This window comes from Danio rerio, chromosome 3 (genome assembly GCF_052040795.2).
Source record: "Danio rerio strain M-AB ecotype USA chromosome 3, GRCz13ab, whole genome shotgun sequence".
Lineage (NCBI taxonomy): Eukaryota > Metazoa > Chordata > Actinopteri > Cypriniformes > Danionidae > Danio > Danio rerio.
In genome coordinates, this window is record NC_141023.1 from 2,542,117 (window position 1) to 2,568,353 (window position 26,237).

At 40.2% G+C, this 26,237-nt stretch overlaps 1 protein-coding gene and 1 long non-coding RNA gene across 3 annotated transcripts in view; one reads left to right on the forward strand and one right to left on the reverse strand.

Moving 5' to 3' along the window:
- LOC147845392 (uncharacterized) overlaps positions 1-26,237 on the reverse strand; it is a 258,299-nt gene that overhangs the window by 116,557 nt on the left and 115,505 nt on the right. The window lies entirely within an intron of this gene.
- On the forward strand, positions 1,737-25,789 carry si:ch211-110e4.2. 2 transcript variants are annotated; one of them, XM_087243484.1, is made up of 6 exons: positions 1,834-1,957; positions 2,888-2,986; positions 9,454-9,506; positions 9,933-10,038; positions 18,383-18,441; positions 18,720-25,789. In XM_087243484.1, exons 3-6 carry the CDS (start codon positions 9,468-9,470, stop codon positions 23,586-23,588), a joined length of 5,073 nt encoding a protein of 1,690 aa, XP_087099610.1. In that variant the 5' UTR covers positions 1,834-1,957; positions 2,888-2,986; positions 9,454-9,467; the 3' UTR covers positions 23,589-25,789. The 2 variants fall into 2 exon arrangements, with proteins under 2 accessions (XP_087099611.1, XP_087099610.1); XM_087243485.1 differs by lacking the exons at positions 9,454-9,506; positions 9,933-10,038 and having other exon boundaries at positions 1,737-1,957.

Below are 26,237 nucleotides of genomic sequence, written 5' to 3' on the forward strand. Positions count from 1 at the left end.
GTCCTCAAGCAGAGGTTTACACCGTGTAGACTTGACATCAAGTTCATGATTACAGCGTACCGAGTGGATCTTGTAAAAATATTGAACACATGGATGCAGCATGTCTGGCGTTTCCGTCTGGTCCGCGTCCTTTATAAACTCTAAACACCGACCACACGCAAAGCAAAACCGTGTTAAGTTGCACATGTGTTTGCCACAAAACGGGCAAAACAACCCTCGACCGCAGTCCATGTTCGGTCACCATAAACTTTGTTCACGCCTTGTACTCAGGGCCGGCGCGTTCATAGAGGTGTCCGCAACACCCCCCTACCACCCGCGTCCTCAGTTATGTCCGCGACACCTCCCTCACCACCCGCGTCCTCAGATATATTCGCGCATAGGTGACAGAATAGAGAGGGCAGCGTCAGCGACACCTCCCTCTCTCCCTCAGCACCCGCGCGTCCTCAGTTATATCCGCGCATAGGGTGGCAGAATAGAGAGAGCAACGTCGGCGACACCTCCCTCCCTCCCTCAGCAGCCGCGCGTCCTCAGTTATATCCGCGCATAGGGCGGCAGAATAAAGGTCCACGACACCTCACTTCATTTTCATAACCGGTCACTTTCGTTTTCACATTGGGGTTGAGAGCGGCGTGATCGTCCTCTGCCTAGAGCGGCAGTTCAGCTTGCTCCGGCCCTGCATGTACTCCACAGCGCGAATTTACCGCACTCACCAGCAACAACATCAACAACGTTTCCCTGCGTCACTACCGGTGTGTGGTACATTCTATGTCACTACCGGTGTGTGGTACATTCTATGTCACTTACGGGGTGTGGTACATTCCCTTTCCGTAAGGAATCTGTAATTGTAAATTTGTTTCAGGATTTGTAAAAGTGTTTTGTGTCTTGTTAATTTGTTTTCTAAAATGTAAATTTGTTTCGTCCTTTGTAAAATTGTTTTTCCTATGTAATTGTGTCTGATGATAAGTAAACATGTTTGTCAAAATGTAAATTTGTCTCGAGCTTTGTTAAAGTGTTTCAAACTTTGTAATGTTGTTTTGCACATCCCGGCCACCGTAGTTTTTACATGCAGGCAGCTTTTATCTCTTGCAGGATGTGATATGATAATGAGTCCAAGCTGGGCCAGATGGCATATGTTCTCCCCAGCCAGTGTAGAGTTTGTATGTTCTCCCCATATTGGCATATGCTCCAGTTTCACCCACAGTCCAAACACATGCACTATAGGGGAATTGATTAACTAAACTGGCCGTAGTGTATGAGTGTGTGTTTGATTGGGAGAGAGTATGGTTGTTTCCCAATCCTGGGTTGCAGCATCCTCTGCGTAAAACATATGCTGTTATAGTTGTTGGTTCATTCCGCTGTGGTAACCTCTGATAAAGAGACTAAGCCAAAGTAAAATAAATTAATTAATTAACTTTGGCTAATGTTTGTTTATGTTAAATGTTTTTAAAGCTACGAGTTGTATTTAAATAGGCATCATAACATTCTGGCACATCCTCTGAATGGCTCTCCTGTCTTCTTGTCAATTAAACAGAATTCAATGCTCATGTCTGAATATGGTCCTTGTCATGGCCACTTTAAGATTTCTGTAACAGTTTACAAATGCCTTTTTAAAAAGGCTGTAATAATTTTTTTATAAAATATGTTGGAAATGATGTAGATGTGAAAAAGCATTCACTTCACAAGCCACACATTGCTTAATCAGTAATCAGCAGAATGAAGTTAACGGAAGTCAATCTGACGAAAACAAAAGTGCGTGAGGACGTCTTCTGCAAAGGATATGGTTACCCTGATCTGACCACAATCTCAAAAGAAAAGTCAATAATTAAAACCTTCACTTTCGTTTAAATCATGCGATATCAAAAACATGGGCATTGTTGTATACCAGTCTACACCACAGAAAGCTTTCATTCGCTGTTTGAACCTCAGGACACAAGCAGGGACAAACTTCAACTCTCAGGTTTGATTAATTTCCTTATTCTATAAATGTATATGATTTTAAAAATATAGCCAGAATGAAAAATTGAATATTTGCTCAACCAGGGATAGAGAAGAATTTGTTTTGATTTTGTTGCATTTTTATATTTTTCAGTCACTTATGCTTCCTTGTTTTTTATAATTTTTTTTCTTTCATATTTTATGACCATGACAAAAATGTTAGTTGTTTTTGTTGTTGTTGTTTTTTTTTTTTAAGTATAATTTATCTTTGGTTTAAACTTTAATATAACTTAATATAAATCCAGAAATATTTAATGTGGTTATTAAATACTTTTTTATTATAATAATAATTATTATTTTAAATATTATTTTTCAATATTTTTTTACAACATAATTTTTTATTTTGGAAAAACTTACTTTCTATTCGAAGTGTATCTTTGCTTTGGATCAACCTAAAATACTATGTTTTGTGACAGCTTAAATGTATTTTTACTCCTTTAAATTATATTTGAGACTTGGCTGAAATGGAAAAAAAATGGTAATCAAAATATTTATTCCACCTGAGGAACAAAATACATTCAATTAAAGCCAAAATATTGCTTTTAGAGAGTTTTACTTTTGCTCAACTTAAATGTTTATTTTTTTTTTGGGGGGGGGGGGATACTATAAAATGAAAGTAAATGTTGGACTAAACTGAATAAAATGTTTAAATTTGATTAGAAGAAATTTTATTACATTTACTCAACTTTCTGATTGAGTACAAACTCTCATTTAACAAGACAAAAGTTTCCTTGGGGCAGATCAATGTAATTATTAAATATAATAAATGCTGTTTTCATGTACATAAATGTCAAAACCACAAATTTATTTTTCCACTTTTAGTTAAAAAATAGTGTTATGTAAAGATACACTCTATAAATAAATGCTGATTTTAATAATAAACTGTCTGCAGGCAAATTGACAGTCTGTAGAAGAAGGAAGCAACTCCGAACCTAATGCTGCAGCAGATAAGATTGGAGAACCTGAACTGTACTCTGATTCAGCAGCACAGGTAAGAAATCAACAATACTTATCTAATACTTACTGTGCTGGATGTCATTCAAATAAGGCTGGAATCAACGATAACAACGTTTATTTGTTAAGCATGTGTAAACAATATGGTATATTTTACACAAGTTTACACTTAAATATAATGAATGGAGCTATGCGTATTAGGTGTGCTGTCCAAGAGGAGAGCTTCAAGCGTCAGATCTTGAACCGACTGGAGTTCTATACTAAAGGCAGTTGGATGAGTAGCCTTGTTGGGAATCTGGAGAGACTGTTGGCTCGACTGAGAGATTTGTGTGTGAAAATGCCTTTGCCCATAAGGGTTTGGTGGTCTTTTTTATGCGGAACTGATTTTTCTTGAAACACCTTTTAGAAGTGTAGGAGCCATTTCAAGAGTTCACACTTAGCCAATGATCTATCAAAGCTTGTTTGGCATGCTGTCCTGGGAGAGAGCCCCGAGCTCAAGGGATCCTCGAGCCCGGGGCTCCCCCCCCGTTCGCAGAGCTAGAGGGGAGCCTGAGCTCGGTGGATCTCAGAACTCCCCGACTGCGATAGCTAAGGGAACATCTGAGAAGGGGGCTAAAGCGTGCTTGGTTCTTAAGCGTGATGTATGTCTTTAGATGGTGGGAGGAAACCAGAGAGCTCGGGGAAAACCCACGCGAACAATGGGAGAACATACAAACTCCTCACAGAAACTCCCACCGGCTAGGCGAAACTAGGCCGGTGGTGTTCTTGCTGTGAGGCTCTCAGTGCTAACCACTGGGCCACCGTGCCACCCAATCAATGTCAAGGAGGAGAATTGGGGAGGAAGGGGGGTTTCTTCCAAACGAAGATAATGTGGACTGAAAACTGTGGTTCTTTATAGTAGCTTAGGGCTCATATGATTAAAAGGTAATGATTAGCTAATACGAGACCGGCCGTGATAAATCATAAGCACGTGATCCTCTCGAAATTAGTTTATAAACAAACTTCACTTATTGGTTGTAATTTTCTTTCACACCAGTAGAGGGTGTAAAATGTATTTATGCTCTTCTGACCTGGGAGGTGTAGAGGAAGTTCAAATAAACTTTTTGACCATGATGGACAATAGTTGGATTGGAATATCCAACTTTATTTGCAAAGGTATGGACATTTAATTGTTTTAGCAACCTGTTCAAGGTACAAACGCATCAGAACCAACAATCTAAATATACGCACTTACAGAGAGCATCTAAAGACCATTGCCCGAGATCACGGGTCACCAATCTCATTCCTAGAGGTCCGGTGCCCTGCAGGGTTTAGCTCCAACTTGCCTCAACACACCTGCCTGGGTGTTTCAGGTATACCTAGTAAGACATTGAATAGCTTGTTCACGTGTGTTTGATTAGGATTGGAGCTAAAATCTGCAGGACACCGGCCCTCCAGGAACAAGTTTGGTGATCCCCGCCTTAGAGCTTGGACTTGATGTTGAGAGAGGTCTTTTTGGGTTGCTGAAGTTGCTGCCTAGATGTGAAGTGAGTGACATCAGAGATTGCCCGACGGGGTGCCTTATTGTTGAAGGACAGATTTCAGGTGTTTTTAAATCAAAAATAAGTCTTAAGTTTATTGAAATCATCTAAGTATAAAAGTTGTAGAGGAGATTGCACTTTGGGGCTTCTGAATTGGAGGTTGTTGATGGGAGGTTCATTCATTCAGATTTTAGATTAGATTAGATTCAACTTTATTGTCAATACACATGTCATTACACAAGTACAAGGCGATGGAATGCAGTTTAGGTCTAACCAGCAGTGCAATAGCAGCAAAAGCAGCATTTCTTCCGGATGTCCTCTATGGTTGAGAGTATGGTCTTTGTGATGCGTTGGGCAGTTTTCACCACCCGCTGCAGTGCCTTACCCTCAGCAACAGAGCAGCTTCCATACCAGACTGTGACGCAGTTGGTCAGGATGCTTTCTATTGTGCAGCGGTAGAAGTTCACTGAGGTGGCTGATGAAAGCTGTTTCTTCTTAAATTGGCTTAAGAAAAAGAGGCAATGTTGAGCCTTCTTGATCAGGCTGGAGGTGTTGGTGGTCCAGGAAAGGTCCTTTAAGATGTGGGTCCCCAGGAACTTGAAGAATGAGACAGGCTCAACAGCCATCCCATTGATGTGGATGGGATCATGTGAGCCTGTTCGTCCCTTCCTGAAGTCCAGAATGAGCTGCTTGGTCTTGTTGGTGTTAAGGAGCAGATTATTGTGGGTGCACCAAGTGGCCAGATGCTGTATCTCCTTCCTGTAGGCAGTCTCTTCATTATTGCTGATTAGACCAATCACTGTGGTGTCATCTGCAAATTTGATGATGGTGTTGGATCTGTTCACAGGCCTGCAGTCAATGGTTAAAAGGAGCTGGGACTCGAACCAGTGGCCTTGCTGTGAGGCCATAGTGCTAACCACTGAGCCACCATGCTGCCCTGTAATGTAAAGTTTTAACACCTTTTTAGTATTGCTCTGTTCTATCAAATATTAACTTTTGGTACAAGTTTGGAAGTGATGGCAAGAATAGAAAGAAGCCTAGAATAAATGTGAGCAGGCAGTATTATTGAGCTGGTGTGTTGTCACATATTGGTTTAGCATTAATCAGCGAAATGAAGTTAACGGATGTCAATCTGATGAAAACAAAAGTGCAAGAGACCATCTTATGCAAAGGATATGGCTAATTTGACCACAACCTCAAAATAGAAGTCAATAATGTAAACTTTCACTTTCACAAAAGTACAGATACATTTTGTGAGAATGTCTATTATTATTGGTTGTCTGGAGAATTGGAAATGTTGAATCCCTTTGATTAGATTTGAGAATTATTTATCTCTGTAGTGTGATTTATCTCTGTAGTGAGCTAAACATTCATTTGTGAAAAAAGCGGATGTCTCTTGGGTACACCTTACTGGACATAAATGGGAAGCTTTTAACATTGTTGAGATAGCAAGTAAATGAATAAATCAAGAGGAGAGTAAGATTAGAAAGCAGCAAATTATATTAAAGAGGGAATGCTTTGAAACACCTCGGTGCAGTTGTGTATGACTCAAGGTTCTACGAGAAACAGCTTTGAGGATGGTTTTGATCTATACATTGAGAAAAAAGTTTTAAAAGGTGGTTTATGGAAATACTAACTATTTAGCCTACATATTAAAACACTAACCTGCACTTGAAGTGCTTAACAAATAATTGTGCAACATTTGCAACATTTTTCTTTTCTGGCCGCTTTTCATCCTTGCATGTTTTACAGATTTGGCAGTTTTTATGATCTAATAGATCTGCAACATTGCCAGTCAAGATAAATGGATTTAGGCCCAATCCCAAGGGGTTGGGCAAGGGGTAGATCCCCCTTCGAACGAATATTTTTCAGGACCACACTCAATACCAAGGGTTAAGAAAATTTCCCAGAATACACCAGCCACAGCTGCACACGGAAGTTAGGAGATGCACAAATTAGTATTTTTTGTCATTATTATGATTTTTTTTACAACAAACAAGCACATGTTTTAATATATTCATAACTGAATTCATGTTTTACAGTCATGCTTTAAAAAAACACTAAAATAAAAACCGCTGAACTTGGCTATCTTTAATCCCTAATTATAACTCCTGTACAGCAGTCCCACAACATTCTGACACTCGATGACACTGGAATACCCTGTCAGTAATGTCTAGTGGCTGGGAATGAGCTGTTTACAGTGTCTGATATATTGTTAATGTTGTTTTTGGTGTGTTTATATGATGAATATGGCCACTGTGTAAATACACAGTACAGTTGTGATCTTATTGCCACATTAGATTGTTATGATAACATCACTACATATGCCTTCAGTGATTACCTGAAGATAAAAACCACTAAATAACACAACTGGAGTAACTACAGCAGTCGCAAGGACATATGATGACGTGTGCAGGTGCTGTACTGCTGCCCTTCCCCTTCACACTCGATTTTAAAGGGTCACGAAACACCAAAACACATGTGTTTGAGCTGTTGACAGTCGTATATGTGTCCCACATTGCTAAAAACACTATTAAGACACCTATATTTCACTAAAAAGTGTAAATTGGTTGTTTTTGCGTTATTTCAAGCAAATTTGTACTTCCTGTTTGAAACGAATTTTTGAAGCTGCGTCACGGTCATGACATAATAGAGTGTATTCCAGCGTGCAGACTGGACGTCTGTGCCAGAGTGTGTCTTATTACATCTTACAGTGTGAGAGCTCAGACTCATGTGTGGATTAGCAGTGTACGCGACGCTCGACAACAATAACTTACGCGTCTAAGGAGGATTATTGTTTACCTGAGAGCTGTTCTCTGAGATCGGATTCGCTTGTAGTATTCTCTTTATAAAGACGCGGCTCTAGTTGCTGGTGATTGTCCTGTCTCTACAGATTTGGTAAGTGAGCAACCAGTGCTCTTTGTTTATTCAGTTTGTTCGTATCGAACTAAGTTAATTATTGCACCAAACTTTAACCTCGTGTAGGGTTTTTAACCGCATTTAGTGACCGGAATAACACATTCGGCTTTCTGACGCTACCTGCCGTGTGCATCTAAGTTTCCGGGAAATGCTGAGGTTTTTTTTTCTCTCATTCGCCGTGCGGTATCAAACATTGCATGAAAAATACACGCTTAGAGCAGCTCCTCGAATCAAATATCTCGTTTGTCGCGAGGGGCATGAATTAATTCCCTGAATGAAAGAGCCAAACTGCAGTTAAAGTCCACCATTTAATAATTTGGCAAATAATTCGACTACAGATGTCCATGTAGGTTAAACACTTTTTAAAATCACTTTCTCCTGTGTGTGTGTACTTTGACTGAAACTCGCGCGTGCCCAAATAGACACTCCCACACCCTCCCACTTTAGTTCCACCGACACTCCCCCTAAACAGAGCTGGACACGCCCACTTTTCTGACTTTTTCCAAAGTAGAGGTGTGAAAACACCCTGCTGAAACGAGGGGGTTTCATGGCCCTTTAAGGGCCAAGGGGAAGGGGTAGGGGTACAAAATAATATTGGGATTGGGCCTTAGATTCATGATTATTTATTGTTTTAATAATAATTTATATAAATGTAATCATGAAACGGTAATAAATACTTTACTACATTGTTATGGTCACTAATAAATAATAATGAAAATAATTTTTAAAAAGTCTGGTCGGCATCAGGCCAAATCTGTCGCCAGGCCACAGGGAATCTGTCATCGTACCTTGTGTTCTCCCTCTCTCCTCTAGCAGTTTTGTGTTACAGATTACCTTCAGTTACCTGCTTTTGTTCTCAGTTACCGAGGCACAGGTTATTTGAGCTAATTCGCTCCACCTGTTTCTCATCCCTTTTTTCCTATTTATAGCATATCATTTCTCTTCGTGTTTGTCAGTATGTTGTCGTTGGTGTATGTGTATATCATTCTGTTACGCAGCCCATGTTTGTGTCCAGGGCTGCCAGTGAATGAGTATCCCATTTTTTTGGACTGTTTCCATGGTACGTCCCTGGCACTCACCCGACTGGGTTTTCTTTGTTTGCAAAGACTCACTCCATAATACTTTTTGTTCTGCATTTGAGTTCACTCCTTCTTCTACCTGTGACAAAATCTTCCTAGTGTTCCCGATGGCCAGTCTACTCCTGCTCCCTGTTTCTGTGTGGGTTTCCACTGGGTGTACCTGTTTACCCCACACAGTGCTTAATTTGTGAATTGTGAGGTCCCGGAACAGAGCGGGGTAACGGATCCCACATGTTATCCGAGGATGGAGAGGTGACGCGCACGAAAGTGGAGAGCGGGAGGGGTGGCGGGTGGTTTGTGCGGTGGATGGTAGAGGGGTGTCACAGATAAGAGTGAGTGGGGTGGGGTGTCCCAGACGAAAGTGAAGAGGGTTGGGGAGTCGTGGAAGAAAGTGAACATTGGCCGGGGGAGGAAGGAGGTTGATGAGGGAGATCGGTAAAATCAGGTGCCGGATCAGATTTTAAAGGTGCAGGATCCGGTGTGTTCCATCACAAATTAAGGCCTGCCCCCACAGTTCAAACACATGCTCTATTAGTGAACAGGATTAACTAAATTGGTCGTAGTGTATGTGAATTGGAGATTGTATGGGTGTTTCCCAGCCTAAGGATTGTACTCAGTGCTGGCTTGTGGCATCCAGTAATCTTCTAATTTAAAAACCGAGGATGCAAAGGCGAGAAGGTTTTCAACGATTTACAAAGGCCATCCAGAAAAAGAAAAGCTCACAACTGATTTTTACCACATTTTCAGAAAAGCGTTCATTCAAATGCAGCCATAGATACCTCTGGCTACATAATTTGCGGTCTCCAGAAACGCCCATGGGAGACATAACCACAAAGAAATAAACCACAAATTATAAAACAAAAGCAGCTGAAATAAGTAAATAAATAAAATAAAAACTTAAAAACTCATCATCTGGAGTTTTGTGACAGTACTTTACAATGGTTGAAGCAGATCAAATTTCATGCTTTCTTCTCTTTTTTTATAAGGAGATCAACCCAGAATGGAGGACATCACATCAAAAACCACAGATAGACACAAGGTCAGTGGGTGGAGAATGTATAAGGGACGCAGGTTTTTGTTACGCTATATTACTCATTATTACTGTTTGTACACAAATGCAAATTTTAGGTTAGGCATTATTTCAAGGTTCTGGTTAGAGTAATTGTTTTTGAGTTAAGTAATCAGAGTAAACCAGGGATGCCCAAACTCAGTCCTGAAGGGCTGGTGTTCTGCAAAGTTTAGTTCCAACCCCAATCAGACACACCTGGGCTAGCCAATCAAGATTTTACTAGGCTTTCTAGAAACATCCTTGCAGGTGTGTTGAGGCAAGTAGGAGCGAAAATCTGCATGACACCGGCCCTCCAAGACCAAGTTTGAATACCCCTGGAGTAAACGTAATGCTTATTTATTCATTGTGTAATGATAAACTATAAACAAATCTTAATCTTAAATAAACTGTGTTCAGGACAATGAACAGTCGGTAGAAAGAGGAAGCAACTTCAAACCTGATGGTGCAGCACACAAGAGTGAAGAACCTGAACTGGACTCTGATTCATCAATCAGCAGTATAAGTAAGAAATCAGTATTGGGTGTTATGAACCAACTAAATTAGCCTGGAATCAACAAGAATTATATTTAATGTATGTTTACACTATATGAATTGACCCAAATTGCTGCACAACTTCACAAATGTATGATGTATATAAAATAATATGCAATATATCATAATTAGAAGCTTAATTGCATTTGAAAATAATGATTTTGAGTGATGAATCCAACTGTAAAGGGTTCATCTAAGTGTCAGTTATAATGCATATAATCCATATTTACCTGCTGAAAAAAGTTTTTAAAAATAAGTAAAATTGACAGGCTGTAAAAAACACTTATAGATTATGATGTAACATTGGGTCTTGACCGCAATGTTGGAGACCAAATTACAGCTATAATGAGGTAAATAAAAACCCTATTTCAAAATACATGTGAGAAGAGAAAGCACAGGCAAGTAATAGAGGCCCATTAGTACTCTAAGCTACACCAGCCCTGATCAAGCAAGCCAGAGGTGTCAGTGACAAGAAAACAAATCTCCACAAACTGAAGAAAGAGTCAAAGTGAAGAAAAGCCACCTCCCTCACCTGGACCCTAGGACACATGCTCTCTCTTGCCTGATTACTGATCTCCGTTACATGTGGTTTCTTCATAAAGCTCTCTATTGAGCTTATTCTAAAATGTGGAAGTGCGTCTGTTTTCGCGATTGTCTTAGAACTTCCGATTCATTCATTCGCCTATGGGAGAAATGACTAGGAATAATAAACGGCAAAAAACGGTCAAACTACTTGCTCTACAAACAAATGTTTGCATGACTATACAGACTAATTAGAATAATATAACAAGGAAATATCAGTTTGCAACATCAAACAGCGAAACGAGCAGTTTTTAATGTCTAAAAATGAATGGAAGTGGATGAGACCGGAAGTCTCGTGTCAAGAAGATTCAAATGGCTGTGCCCACTCGTCGGCGAAGAATAAGGTGAATATAACACACTTACCTTGACTGAACCAGCAGTTTAAAGTTCACAATTCTGAACTTACTAGGCTTGAGAACGATGGACATCTGTTGTGGAGAAGGTGAAGTCCAAGTAGGCCATCATGTGGGTGTTTTGATTAACTGACTGGATTAATGCGGACTCATCTATCACTGGGGTCTCTACAGGATCTTACAGGTCTTACTATCTTAACTCATAGGTGACCATGACAGCCATCTGCTCAGTAAGTATACCATGACAATAACAGCCATCTGCTCAATAAGTTTATTCCAGGGAGAACACTGAGACCAGGAGCGAGACTAGAGGATTATGACAAGCAAAGGAAGTAGGAAACTATGAGACTATAAGGCAAGAGAAGCAAGTGACGAGGAGACAGCCAGAACACCGGAAGGTAACTATAAGACAGAGAGAGTCTCCCAATGTGGAGACTGCAGCTTTGCACAAGATGTTTGGTCAGAGGAGAGAACTGGTTACACCAACCTGAGCCTGATTTCTCTAAAGTTTTTTTTTTTTCACTTTCGTCAATTGGTGAAGTTTCGGTTCCTTGCCACTGTTGCCTCTGACTTGCTTGGTTGAGACTGATGGACCAACTCTTCTGTGGATCAGTACTTTCAGCAGTGGCATTTGCATTGCACTAATATAAACTGAACTTCTACAGTGTCATTTTTACTAAAATGAACTGAAGCAGTTTTACTTTAACTAGAACTACACCAGCATTCTACACTACTTTTATCTCTACATGAATTGCTGGGATGTTCCATAATTTAAATTATTACTTATACTCTATGTGTTTTACCTTTGACACTATCTCCATTGTAACAAGCTATAGAAATAAAGATGAACTGAATTTAACTGATTTGAAAACAAAGACTCAGATAAGCAAAATACTTTACCATAATTATATTTCTGCACTGCACCCAAAGTCCTCTGTTAAATAAATAACTGGATTTGAACTTCTCCTTTATCTCATTACCCTGAGTTGTAACAGAAGTCTGCATGAATCCCCAACCACCTGCTCCATGAAACACCCCCTCACTAAACTGTTTAAAACTGCATTTCTGGATTCTAAAGGCAGCTAGTAGGTGGAATGTAACAACTTTACTCAGTGCCTACTGATGCACTTACTATAATAAAGGGATTCGACAAAGACATCAATGAGTTAGCAAGCAAATAGTCGACAACAGGAAAGCAGTCCAATCCAATCAACATACACAGGGGCAAATCCAGAAGACGTAGTAAGAGAGCAGGCAGAAGTTCAGTGTCACAACAATCAGTCCAAAACAGATCAAAAGGGCAAAGACAGAGAACGTATGTGATCAAAGCAGGCAGGGTCATACACAGGATAGCAATCATGAAAGTCACTTGGAACATCAATTGGTAAGGCAGGTAAACTGGCAAAACTTTGCTAGAAAGCGTGGCCTGAGCTCTCGCTAAAATACAGAACAAACAGGAAGTGGGCATAGAGGGAGCGGAGCTGGTTCAGTAGTCGGGTGAGGGCTCCCTCTGCTGGCGTGGTGTTACAGAACAAAATTTACCCTGTACGCCGGGTTTTCATCAATGTCCAATGGTGGGGGTGGTTCTGGGGCCTCCTGGCTGGGGTCAGCCTCCGTGTGAACTGGTTTAAACACGGATACATGGAATGATGGAGATATACGGTAGTTAGTAGAAAGCTCTAACTGGTAAGTCACTTCATTTATTTGCTTAATGTTCTTGAAAGGACCATTGACCTTGGACTGAGCTTCCTGCTGGGTAGCCGAGCTTGATGTCCCTTGTAGAGAGCCAGACCTGCTGTCCTGGTTTGTAGGGAGGGTGTGGACGATGTCAGCGATTGGCCTGAACTCCTATGTTCTCATGTTCTTACGGCCCCCTGGAGACAGACATAGGCACTTTCCCACACCCTCTCACTACACCGAATCCATTCATCGACTGCTAGAACTGGATATGGTTCACCAGACCACAGGAACAACAGAGGTTGAAATCCTAAGATGCATTGGAAGGGGGTAAGTCCTGTTGAAGAGTGAATTAAAAAGTTTTGTGCATATTCAGCCCATGGGAGAAACTCAGACCAGCAATATTGTTCTCTGCTGCAGTAAGTCCTAAGGTATCAACTTATCTCCTGGTTGAGACGTTCAACTTGGCGATTAGCTTAGGGATGATACCCTGATGTGAGACTCACATTAAGGTCCAGCTGCTTGCAGAAGGCCCTCCATACCTGTGAGGTAAACTATGTGCCCCGATCACTCACAGGCTCGGAGTACATGCTGGAACCAGGCTTGATTGGTTTCCATGGCTGTGGGTGGGCTTGGTAATGGGACCAGACAACATGACTTGGAGAAGCGGTCTATAATTGCCAGAATTGTAGTGAAATTGTTGCATGGAGGTAAGTCAGTTATAAAAATCTATGGATAGGTGGGACCATGGTCGCTGAGGGATGGGTAATGGCTTGAGGAGTCCTGATGGTAATTCTTTGGCTGTTTTTGACTGGGCGCAGACTTGGCATGACTTTACATAGTTCATTATATCTTTGCTCATTTGTGGCCACCCGAAAGAGTTTTTGACTAGGTGGATTGTTCGTGATACACCTGGATGGCCTGCACAAATCGATGTATGGACCCATTGCATGACTTTTTGAATAGCTCCCTCTAGCTAATGCCTCCATTTAGAAATAGCCACCTAAATTGAAAGTAGCTCCTTGTTTCCCATGCCATAATTGCGCTCAGCTGATGTTAGCTTTCTGGAAAAGAACGCACATGGGTGCACATGGTTTACCTGGTTTTCTGTATCTTCGTGACAGTACTGCTTTGATGCCCAGATCTGAGGCATCCACCTCCAAGATGAATGGTGAGTTAGGATCAGGATGTTTCAATATTGGGGCTATGGTGAATCTTCCCTTTAACTACTTGCATGCTTGGTTTGCTTCCTCTGACCACTTCAGTTTCTTGGGTTTTCCTTTGAGCAATGACGTCATGGGTGAAACTACCGTACTGTAGTTTTTATGAACTCCTGTAGGAGTTTGCAAACCCCAAGAATCGCTGAAGTTCCTTGACTGTGGTGGGTACTAGCCATTCCATGAGTGCTTGGACCTTAAGCTCATCCATTCACACTCCCTGATGACTGATGTGATAGCCCAAAAATTATGTTTGTTTTACATGAAACTCACATTTTTCCTCTTTGACGTACAACTGATTCTCTAATAATCTTGAAAGCACACTTCTCTGACATGATTCACATGATCTGTTTATTCTTGGAATTAATCAAGATGTCATCAATGTAAGCGACAACGTAATTGTTTATTAAATTTCTGAAGATTTTGTTGATGAATGACTGAAAGACAGCCAGAGCGTTTGCCAGTTCATAGGTCATGGCTTGATATTGTTACAGTAACAAAATTGAAGGGGAGAGGAAAAAGGTGGAGAGCACCTTAAAGTTAAGAATTTATAAATCAACAGGAAACACTTCAACAGGTTTTAAACAAGATAGCCACATTTTTTGGAAAGCTCTCCGTCTCTCCCCCCAGTGATCTGACTCCATCGGTTTCCTTTTCAAAAGATGCTGCATTCCCCGAACACCAACCACAGGGCACGCACGCAGCACGTCCAATTAGGGTGGGGCGACCTGGAAACAGGAATGGGACAGGATGAGAAAGAGAGAGACACACACACACAGCGGCACAGAAAAAACCCAATATGCTCTTGCGTAACAATATTCATAGTGCCCCCTATTGATTATAAATGCTGTTTTCCATTCATCTCGGATTCTAATTAAATTATGTGCACTTCTAAGGTCAAGTTTAGTGTATATACTGGCCTCACGTAGCTGTTCAAGGGCAGAGGGGACTAATGGTAGAGGATAGCGGAATTTTACTGTAATATTATTCAAACCTCTGTAATCAATGCGTGGTCGAAGGCCTCCATCTTTCTACTTGACAAAGAAGAATCCGGCTGCAGTTGGTAATGTAGATGGACGAATGAGACCAGAATCCAGAGCTTCATCAATATATTCATCCATGGCCTGGTTTTCTTTAGGAGAGAGAGGGTAAACCCGTGTCTTAGGTGGCATGGCATTAGGTAATAAATCTCTTGCACAGTCCCAAGTGCGATGTGGAAGGAGTTGAGTAGCCTTGGTTTTGCTGAACACTCTATTACTATTACTATTTTGTGAGTCTCAGGGCTTTCTATGCTGTAGTCAGACATGGTTGTGGTTTCATATGAATACATCTCTCCAAACAGAATGTAGACCAGCGAGTTAACTCTCCTGAACGCCATGACAGTTCTGGATCATTAATATGCAGCCATGGGTATCCCAAGATTACTTTATACTTGGACGTATCAACAAAATAGAAGGGAACGTATTCTTGATGTAGGGTTCTAATCTTGGGAGTAAGGGTTTGTGTTTGGTGAGCTATTCCATTTCCTATAAGTGTATTATCTATGGCAGGGGTGGCCATCGCTGTTCATGGAGAGCCACCTTCCTGCAGATTTCAGTTGCTACCTATATCAAACACACCTGAACCAATTAATTAGGACCTGAACACCTTGTGATAATTACAGCAGGTGTGTTTGATATGGGTAGCAACTGAAATCTGCAAGAAGGTGGCTCTCCAGGAACAGGGTTGGCCACCCCAGATCTATGGACTTGATTTTAATGACCGATCATCGCTGAGACAAACAGCGTCAGTTTGCAGGGTGGAAGGTAACATGAATGCTTTATTGCTGAGTACTGAGAAATGCTCAATATTTACCATGGCTGGAAAACAGGTTTTATAGGGACATCCGAAACCTTACCACAGTAAAAACACAGTTTAAAGTGGCAACGTCTGTTTCCTTGCTTGAGGTTAATCAATTGGGTAGACACTCCTTTTCCTCCATTTTCAGTATAGAAACACTTCATGGATCTATTTAATGAAATACTCTTAACAAAGTTTTAATTTGACCATCAGAATCCCACACTGCTCTAGCCCAGTCAATCCCTCTTCCAGTCAACAATGTTTATCAAAAAAGCACATTTCTTCTCTTCTGAATCAAATTTTTCATCCTGGTGTTCCATATAAATCTTAACTTGACTTAAAAAAAACCTTTACATTGTTCAGCAGTGCCATCAAATTTATCAGGAAGAGCAAAACTTACCGTCTTCAGTGTGGTAAGAGGCAAGGATCGAATATAATAAGATGTTTGTTGATAGACTGCAGTTGCATCATTTGCTCTTGATAACCCTTTAGCACTTCACCTTGGTAAGCTAATGTAGCTTGCAGGACTAAAACTTCCACTGGATTCATGGTAGGCAAAGTATTCTGTAACAAGGAGGCTGAGGCTTTGTTAGAATCCATGTGCGAAAGTTTAGTAAAGGGATTTGACAGAGACATCAACAAGAAAGCAAGCAAATAGTTGACAACAGGAAAGCAGTCCAAACCAATCAACATACACAGGGGCAAATCCAGAAGACGTAGTAAGAGAGCAGGCAGAAGTTCAGTATTACAACACAGATCAAAAGGGCAAAGACAGAGAACATACGTGATCAAAGTAGGCAGGGTCATACACAGGATAGCAGTCATGAAAGTCACTTGGAACAATGCTTGGTAAGGCAGGTAAACTGGCAAAACTTCTCAAGGAAGCATGGTCTGAGTTTTCGCTGAAGTACAGAAAAACAGGAAGTAAGCACAGAGGGAGCGGAGCTGAGTCAATAGTCGGGTGAGGGCTCCCTCTGCTGGTGTGGCGTTACACCGAAATTCGATATGAAAACAAAATAAAGATCGAAGCTACAGCCTACAAGTCTAGTGTTTGAAAGTTTAGATAATTTGAATATAATTAAATTGTTACAAATAGATTCCCTCACACATATATTACAAACACACAAACAGTAGCATCTCAAACAAGACAATAATTAATTCATTGTTTATCTGGGTCTCCAGGCAATGTGGTTTTCAGCTTACTTTACCTGTGATCTTCAGAGTCCTCAAGTAGTTCACTGATTATTGGTACAGAACACTTACAACCGTCAAATTGCAGAAAAGATTTGTTCATTAGTTTCAATTCCTTGCATCTTCCTTGCCCGGCCTTTCTTGGTCTGCGTTGCGAGTCCCATACGCGCACACATTCACCATTTTGCGTGTTAATTGCCAATGTTACTTTACTTTGCCAAGTTTTTCTGTACTCTTTGATTGATGGACAAGATGGATGAAAGTGACAGGGGTCACATTATACCATGGGATGATTGGTCAGATGGCCTGTCAATTAAACTGATGGAATGGGTCAACAACTTAGGCCGAATCCCAATTCTAAACCTTAGCCCTCGGTTCTGTCATGCTTTAAAAAAACGCTAAAATAATAACCCCTTAATAATAACTCCTGTACAGCAGTTCCACAACATTCTTCCACTCGATGACACTCGAATACCCTTTCAGAACAGTCTAGTGGCTGGGAATGAGCTTTTTACAGCATCTGCTATAATCTTCATGTTGTTTACATTGATGAATATGGCCATGGTGTAAATGCACTGTACAGTTACGATCTTATTGCCACATTATATCACCATGCCAACATGATATTGTTGCCTTCAGTGATTTCCTGAACTGGAAAACAATTAATTGGGATTGGGCCTTAGACTTGATGTTTTGGTTTGTTCTCTAACATGCACTGAGACTTCTTAATGAGGAATTGTAGGATAATTGTTTTATTGCATGTTACATATTTTACACTCTTGTAAGGATTTTGGTATTAAAAAAGAAACAGATTGACCTCACCATGTAGCTAAAAATGTGATTACTATCAGATTAAAGAAGGGACCTAAAAGCCTGCACCATCTGGAGTTTCATGACTAACACAGGGAATGACACTGACAACAGAGGTGAGGATCCACATGCAGGTTTATTAGAATTGTCAGGCAAGCAGTGGTCAACACAGGTGCAAACAGATGTATAAAGGAAGTCCAGAATCATAGTCAAAAGTATCAGGCGAGAGGTCAAAAGGCAGGCGGCAGACAGGGGCAAAAAGGCAAGCAAGGCTAAGGTCAAAACATGGGAACACAAGACAAGGATAACGCGTTGTCGTGTCACTTAAAAGAGATAACAAGACTCGGCCAAGGAAGTGAGTATGTATGCTGCTTAAATAGTGTGTGTAATCAGTCTTTGACAATCCTCAGGTGGTGCGAATGTAATCAGTCTAAATGAGGAAGCAGGTGTGTGTGGGCGAAGTGCTTGTATGAAGTTGTAGTCCATGAACTGGCGGATTTGTAGTTTGTACGAGTGAGAATGTTTTCCAGCAACCTCTGGTGGTTAGAGATCGCTGGTGATTGTGACAATGACAGAGCTTTACATTGGTTAAAAAAAAAAAAACATGATTTAAACTTACATTTTTTTCCTTTCTGCTTTTTATAAGGAGATCAGCCGATGAGAAGGATGGACGCAAGAACATCAAAACCCACAGAAAGACACGAGGTGAGTGACTGTACATTTTATTAGCTGAATATTTTGCAAGTATTAGTTTGTAGATAAAATTTCAGTTTGCTAGTCTCAAGATCTAAAACACAAAAAATGTTTTTTTTTTTTTTTTGTGATCATTGGTAATGTGAGCTTTAAAAGCTAGTTTTTTGTTAAACAACTTGTTGCTACATCATTTTAAATTTTGCATAAATTTAAATAAAGTTCTGGCTAGATTGTTTATTTACTTTAAGATCAAGTTGTCAGAATAAGAGTAATGCTTATTTATCCAATAGGTTATAAGTGGGGCTTCTGGATCATCAGACATCAGATCAAATCAATACCTACAACTGCAAAACAATGATAAAACAATTCATCTATTTCACAGACTTAATCTAGGAGACAGACTCCGTAATACATTTAAAAATGCAGATGTTCTTCAGATAAATGAATATTCATTACATTCTCACGAGTCTTGTGTTGAAAATGAGCTCATTCAAACTTTCATACAGAAACTACTGATGATGAACTACAGAGCAAGAAACATAAATGTTAAAATGAGAAATGAGCAGGAAGAAATACAACAAAAAGACAGTGATTCATTTGATGAAGGAGGTAACTTTTTTGATGATGCTTATAACACATCTTTGTCAGAGAGAAGAACAAGTCAGTCTGAGCGAATTCACCCGATGGATGTTCAGATGGCTGTGTTTCATTGTGCTGATGGTTTCCTGAAGCAGCTGATGGTCACTAAACTGTCCCAGTGTCAGTTCGCTCTGCCTCTGCTTGTTCCTGATCCAGAAACACAACAGATTGAGTTTCCTCTCTGGACATTCAGACAAATCAACAAGAGCTGGAAGATCAGAAACACCAACAATGAAATCATCAGTCAAACCCAGCCCATCTACAAGGCACAAACTCCAATGGTGTTTTTCTTCAGGTTTGGCTCTGTGTCTTCATCCAAGTCTCAGCTGATGAACAGTCTGATCAATGACAAACACAACACGTTCTTCCACAGGAACTGCCCAGGCAGCAGCAGATCCAGAGTCCTGATGGATGGAGTGGTGGAGATTGCCTGGTTCTGCCCTTCTGAAACAAATGATGATAAATTCAGTGACTGTGTGGCCTTCTGTAATCTACATGGTGATGCAGGAGACCACGAGAAACAGTGGAGGATCCTCACTGAGTTGGCCTCGGTCAATGTGGTACTTCTGCAGAAACTAGACAGAAATGACAAACATGCAGAAAAGATCCAAAACCTGTACAGTGAAGAAAAGCCCCTTATTAGTCTTTTTTCTGATGATAAATCTGCTGTAAATAAAATGAGGAAACATAAATATAAGATTGGTTTAAAAGAGAGAAATCAGTCAGATGTCTCTGAAGATCTCATGAAAGCTATAAATGATTGTCTCTCAGAATCATCTCCCACTTTCAGACTTGAAGATGTGTCCAAACACTCAGACATCAGAGTAGATGAGGAAGATGATGAAGACTGCAGGAGAGGAAGAGCAGCAGCACAGCAGATGATCAGTTTACTGGAGAAGAAAAAACTGACAAAAATCAAAGAATCATTTCTGCCTCATCAGGGGAAACTGTGGCATCAGTGGAGTCAGAAGAACAAAGAACTACATCGACCTCAAGGAGATGAGATAGAAATAGTTACAAGTCGGAAAAAAGGAGAAATGAAGAAAATCCGCGAAGACCAGCACAAACTTCAAATCTGTGAGTTTATGAAGCTATTTTTAAATGAAATCATATCAAATGCCGAACAGAAAAAGTTATTTTTCCTTAAATATCTAACAATTCTACTGGATGAACATACATCAGCCGATCTTTGTACTTTACATCACAAATATGATAAAACATGGTCAAACATCTTAAAACTGAAGGAGAAAAACGATAAATCTGAACAATTCAAAGCTCAAGGCGTCAAACAACTCAAAGCTGAAGAAACTGAACTTGAGAGAATATCTGAGGATATTCACGCTGCAACTTTTGGTCTGGAGCACATCATGAGGGAGATCGGTCAGATCTATGAATCATGTTCATCTGTGAAGCAGAACAAGAAAGATCTGCCGGTTCACTTCTCTTCTCTCCCGAGTCTCGCAGCAGAGATGATGATCTCTGGGTTTCCACTGGAGCTGATGGATGGAGATGCTGCTCATGTTCCTCTGGTCTGGATCTCTGCTGTTCTTGATGAACTTGCCCAGAAACTGGGAGACCAGACCAGAGTCTTTGTGCTGTCAGTTTTAGGGCTTCAGAGCTCTGGGAAATCCACCATGCTGAACGCCATGTTTGGACTTCAGTTTGCCGTCAGTGCTGGCAGGTGCACCAGAGGAGCTTTCATGCAGCTGGTCAAAGTGTCTGAGGAGATGAAAACACAGATGAACTGTGACTATGTTCTGGTTGTTGATACTGAGGGTCTTCGTGCTCTAGAACTGGCTGGAAGATCAACAAGACATCATGACAATGAATTGGCCACATTTGTTGTTGGTCTTGCTAATCTTACATTGATCAACATCTTTGGGGAAAACCTATCTGAGATACAGGATGTTCTTCAGATTGTTGTTCAGGCCTTCATGAGGATGAAGAAGGTGAAACTGGATCCCATCTGTATGTTTGTACATCAAAATGTTTCAGACGTCACAGCTGGAGAGAAAAACATGGAGGGTAGAAGACGATTGCAGGAAACACTGGATAGGATGACCAAACTTGCTGCTGAAGAGGAAGTCTGTGATGCAGAACGCTTCAGTGATGTCATTAGATTTGATGTTCAGAATGATGTGAAGTATTTTGCTCAGCTCTGGGAGGGCAGTCCACCGTTGGCTCCACCAAACCCAAACTACTGTGAGAATATCCAGAAGCTGAAAAACACCATTCTTTCAAAAACCTCTGGCTGTCTTACACTGTCACGGTTCAAAGGACGTGTTGATGATCTGTGGAAAGCTCTTCTGAATGAAAACTTTGTGTTCAGCTTCAAAAACATTCTTGAGATTGCAGTGTACAGAAGACTGGAAACCAAGTACAGTGACTGGACCTGGAAACTCAGAAGTGCGATGTTGAAAATAGAAGAAAAGTTCCACAACAGAGTTGCCAATGGATATGACGTGGTGGAAGAATTAGACCTGTTGGCTGAAATGAATGAGACAAAGGAAGTAAAAGCATCTTTGGTGGCATTTTTTGAGGAGGACAGAGACAAAGATATTCTGAGTCAATGGAGAGCAAGGTTTGAGACCAAAATTACAGATCTCCATGATGAGCTCATAAAGAAAACAAAGAGAAGACTGGATGAAGTGATTCAACAGAAAAAGATAAGAGAAAACCTGGATGCCAAAAAGACAGAGTATGAAAATAAGCTTTTCTGTCGGAGTAAAGAGCTCGCTTTACAATTTAAAAACAATGAAAGGAATGAACAACAAATGTCGAATGAATTTGACTCAGTTTGGAGCGGATGGATAGATGAACTGGCCAACACTCCTCTAGTTGAAAACATTGACCTTTGGAAAGATGTCACAATAATCCTGTCAGAAAACCATCAATTGGCTGATCTGGAAGAGAGAAAACAGGGGAAATTCTATAAACAGATTAACCATCTGAATAATTATTCAGATTACATTATGCTGAAAAGGAATGGTGATCTCTCTGATCAGGACCAGTCTTCTGAACAGGCAGATGCAAGGTCTGAACATAAAGAGGAGGAAGACATGCCCGTCAAACAAAAGTCTAACTCAAAAAATGTAGAGGCAAGACAGAATGAATCACAGGACAATGACCTGTTACCCGAAGATCATGATACAATCAGTTTTATGATCGCAGATGTCATGAAGCAGACCAATAAAATACTTGAGCGAGCACAAAAAGCGAATCTAGGCTTCCACCACAGCTATATTCAGGACATGACAGCATGTGTCCAGGAACACATCAATCAATTTCATAATCAGAACAAGAAATGTAAGCTGAAGAAGGAGTTCAGTTTAGATCTTTGTCTGTTTGTGTGTGAACGAGCACATGACACATTTAATGCACTTCACAATGAGTTTAAGAATGCAAATGATCCACGAATTTATCTTGAGCGGCAGAAACCTCAGTATTACAGTGTCTTCAAGAACTTCTGCAAAGGAGCAACAACAACAACCATATTTGCTAAAATCATGTGCAGTGAGCTTGAATCTTCCATCTTAAATGCAGTTTACAACAAAACTGCTATTGAGTTGGCGGACCTGATGAGGTCTAATTTACCAGCATTCAATGGCAACAAATCAAAACTGGAAAAACACATCCTGAAAACCCTTGCAGAAAGGGAGATTTTTGAAGAGTATATGAAGTACATCAGTGATCCCAGAGATTACTTCAAACATTTCATCATGTGTGAAGTCAATAAGTTCATCGATCAGCAACAGCAAAAGGTGCTCACTGCATTAAGAAACAATCTCATGCTCAAAGTAGAGGCTGTGACCACAGCATTGTGTAAATCAATAGAGGAGGTCAAGGGAAACAGGGGAGATGCAGACATGTGGCTGAAAAGATTCACCGAAACTCTCAGAGATGAGCTTAAATTTTCAGGAAACTCATATGTAGATCTCAGTGAAATTACTGACCTTGATTTCCTGAAGAACGTTTTGATGGAAGGTCTGACACCAAAGATCTCAGAACTAGAAAAGGGGTTTAGCATTAATGACATAAAAATGGAAAAGTGCAGAAAGAAACCAGACGAGCTTTTGATTGACCACTTCTGTCAGTGCTGTTGGGTTCAGTGTCCGTTCTGTGGAGTCACCTGCACAAACACCATAGCAAACCATCCTGGAGACCACAGTGCTCCTTTACACCGTAATACTGGAGTAACAGGGATGAGTTACAGGGATACAACTAACTTGTCTCTTGACATCTGCACATCAGTCGTAGCAAGTGATCGATCTTTTTACACAGATTCCCCGGATAACAAAGTCCTCTGGAAGGAATACAGAAAAGCAGGAGGAGTTTTTGAAAAGTGGAGCATCACTCCTGATCTCTCTGAACTGCCCTACTGGAAGTGGTTTGTGTGCAGATTCCAGAAAGATCTGGAAAAATACCACAGTAAAACCTTTAAAGGGTGTGGTAAGATACCAGGTGAATGGAGAAAGCACACAAAAGCTAGAGCAATACAGAGTTTAGAAGAATACACCTAAAATAATCCATGGAACCTGTGGAAAATATTTGCCTTTGCCTTAATGTACCAAGGGTCGAATGGTTCGAATCTTTTGAAAATGCAAGCACAGAATGTGGAAATATTGGGAAGGGGAATAATGTTTTTGTACTTTAATTCAGGTTTCAGTTTTGGGCAGCGCAATTTTAAACTTGATTACATTTTTTACTAAAACTCATTATTATACGATAGATGACTTTATTGTTTCTTATTCTGCATTAAGTTTTCATTTTAGTGCGATATAATTTTACAAGTTTGTCATTTTTAGATTTATGCTAATTATTTTTTGATGTGTGACTGCAATATTCAATTCAATTCAGCTTTATTTGTATAGCGCTTTTACAACGTAGATTGCTTCAAAGCAGCTTCACATAAAAGATTAGTAAATTGGAACAGTGTAGTTCAGTATTTAGTGATTAAGTTCAGTTCAGCTCAGTTCAGTGTGGTTTAATAATCACTGCTGAGGGCCTAAACACTGAAGAGCAAATCCATCGATGCATAGCTCTACCGGTCCCAAACCATGCAAGCTAATGGCAACAACGGCGAAGAAAAAAACTCGCCAATTAACGAAAGTGAAGAAAAAAAAAACCGTGAGAGAAACCGGACTTAGTTCGGCAAGACCATTTTAATTTTTCTGCTGGCCAAACGTCTTGTGCAGAGCTGCAGTCTCAGCGGTGGAGGCTGGAAGCTGGGCCTCAGCGAAGACTAGTCTGTCCCTGAAGCGTCACGGGAATCAGTCTCATGCTCTCCACTCATCCATGACCACCACAGCAGCTGGATATGGAAATCTTGGGATCATCTCATCATTGGTCTTGGATCGAATCAGTGACTCTGCATAGTCTGAGGACCTCAGGAAGAAATGGAACCACAGGTGGAAATGGAGAATAATGAGAATAATTAGCGTAATACTATTGGCAATACTTTTGGTTTAATAAAAATGTTGACACCAACACACACAAGCACATGTTGCCAGATTGACGCAATCAACAGGAGCAAACTGGACTATTGAGCCTAAAGGCTGATTTAAGTCGTGTTCTAAATAAAAGCAGCAGTACGCGATAGCAGGAAGTTTTTCCATATTAAAAGGAGTTTTTGTTCTAACCAACACCTGAAGTTTATATTTTAGAAACGGTTTCTTTTTCTCACAGGTGAACAACAGAAAACTGACAATGATCAGCTCAGGTGCACCTCATGTACTTTATTCAGTGTTAATGCTAATAATGTGAGTTTGAACGCCATTTTACATGATATTTATTGCCATACTACTAAAAGCAGCAGCAGATTCACCTCAGATCTGGGAAATAAAATAAACCGTCTGAAATTGAACTTCAAAACTGTGACTCAGTGTAAGCCAACACATATCAGTGATTCAGCATCTACATTTAATCATGTTAAAGAGGTTTAATATGTATTCATTAGATTATAAACCTCACCATTTCGTTGGCCTGCAGTGAGTGCACTATTCTGTGCATCTGAATTGCTGTATTTACATTTTTGTTCTGTTTAATCTGGTGCAAACAGCCAAACTGCCTATTTCTGTGTGTCTTGTCATATAGTGTGTTGTTAGGACACGGGGTTACAATATAACCTGCTCACCTAATGTTTACGCTTGTAATATTTATATTATTTTCTAATTAATGACCTCAAGAGGAAATCTGCGTCTCTTTTTGGAGTGTGCTACTGTCCACCAGAGGTTGCATTTCGGTCACAGACACATGGTTTGAGAGCCTTCCTGACTGAATGAATAAAATACGCTGTTTTCCACCATGGCAACCCTGTGTGCTAATATGTAATTGGCTAAACTGGCATTGGGCTGGTTTGAGACCAAAACAAAGACAGCAGTCCGGCACAGAAAACACATTTTCAAAGCAGAATATCTGACTTCAGCATTGTTTTTCAGATAAACAAGAATGTTCACTGAGCATGTTTCTGAAATATCAGAACACATTATGGTAGTTTTATGCTTCACAAGCGTCAAACACTTTCAAGACTATCGGATGCAAATACATGTCTTTTCCATTCCATTTCCATTGTATGGCACATTTAATCATTTATTTTATTCAACGATTGTGAACATGTTACTTGTTACAGAGCTGTGATTTACTAGATTTACTCTTAACAGTTTTATCATCTGTATTCAGTTTAATTCTCGTCTATCATTTCAAATAAATGTTTTTAAATGTTTTTAAACCTTGTAAGTGTTTTGCCTCTCTGAAGACAAAATTTCACAGTCATACTAACACACTAACCAGGAAAGTGTGACTGGGAAGATCCATGTGCTGCTTTTAGTCTAAAATAAACCCACACTACCACACGCAAATGGGACAAAATCTAAATTCACAAAAATCAGAGTCTAACTATATACTGTATATAAATAAAAACATATAAAGCAGAGCACAAGTGGAAAAACAATGACAAGAGGCGATCCAGAGAGTCCATAACAGAGAGAGCTACAAAAAAATAAACGTTATTGGGTTTCATGGGTTTGGTTTGATGAGAAACTGACATGGAAAGTAAATGTAAAAGGGTCATCAAAATACTAGAAGGGATACAGCTGCTGCCGGAAGTTAATGAGGATTATTTGATTTGATTTAAAATGTAAATATATTTTATTCTGATTATATGTCATTAA

Bases quoted from the DNA above. Each gene is read 5' to 3' on its own strand.
- si:ch211-110e4.2 (XM_087243484.1), top strand. From the start codon at position 9,468: ATGGAGGACATCACATCAAAAACCACAGATAGACACAAG. The intron at 10,039-18,382 runs GTAAGAAATCAG...GCTTTTTATAAG, and splicing joins TTCATCAATCAGCAGTATAA to GAGATCAGCCGATGAGAAGG. The intron at 18,442-18,719 runs GTGAGTGACTGT...TTTATCCAATAG, and splicing joins AACCCACAGAAAGACACGAG to GTTATAAGTGGGGCTTCTGG.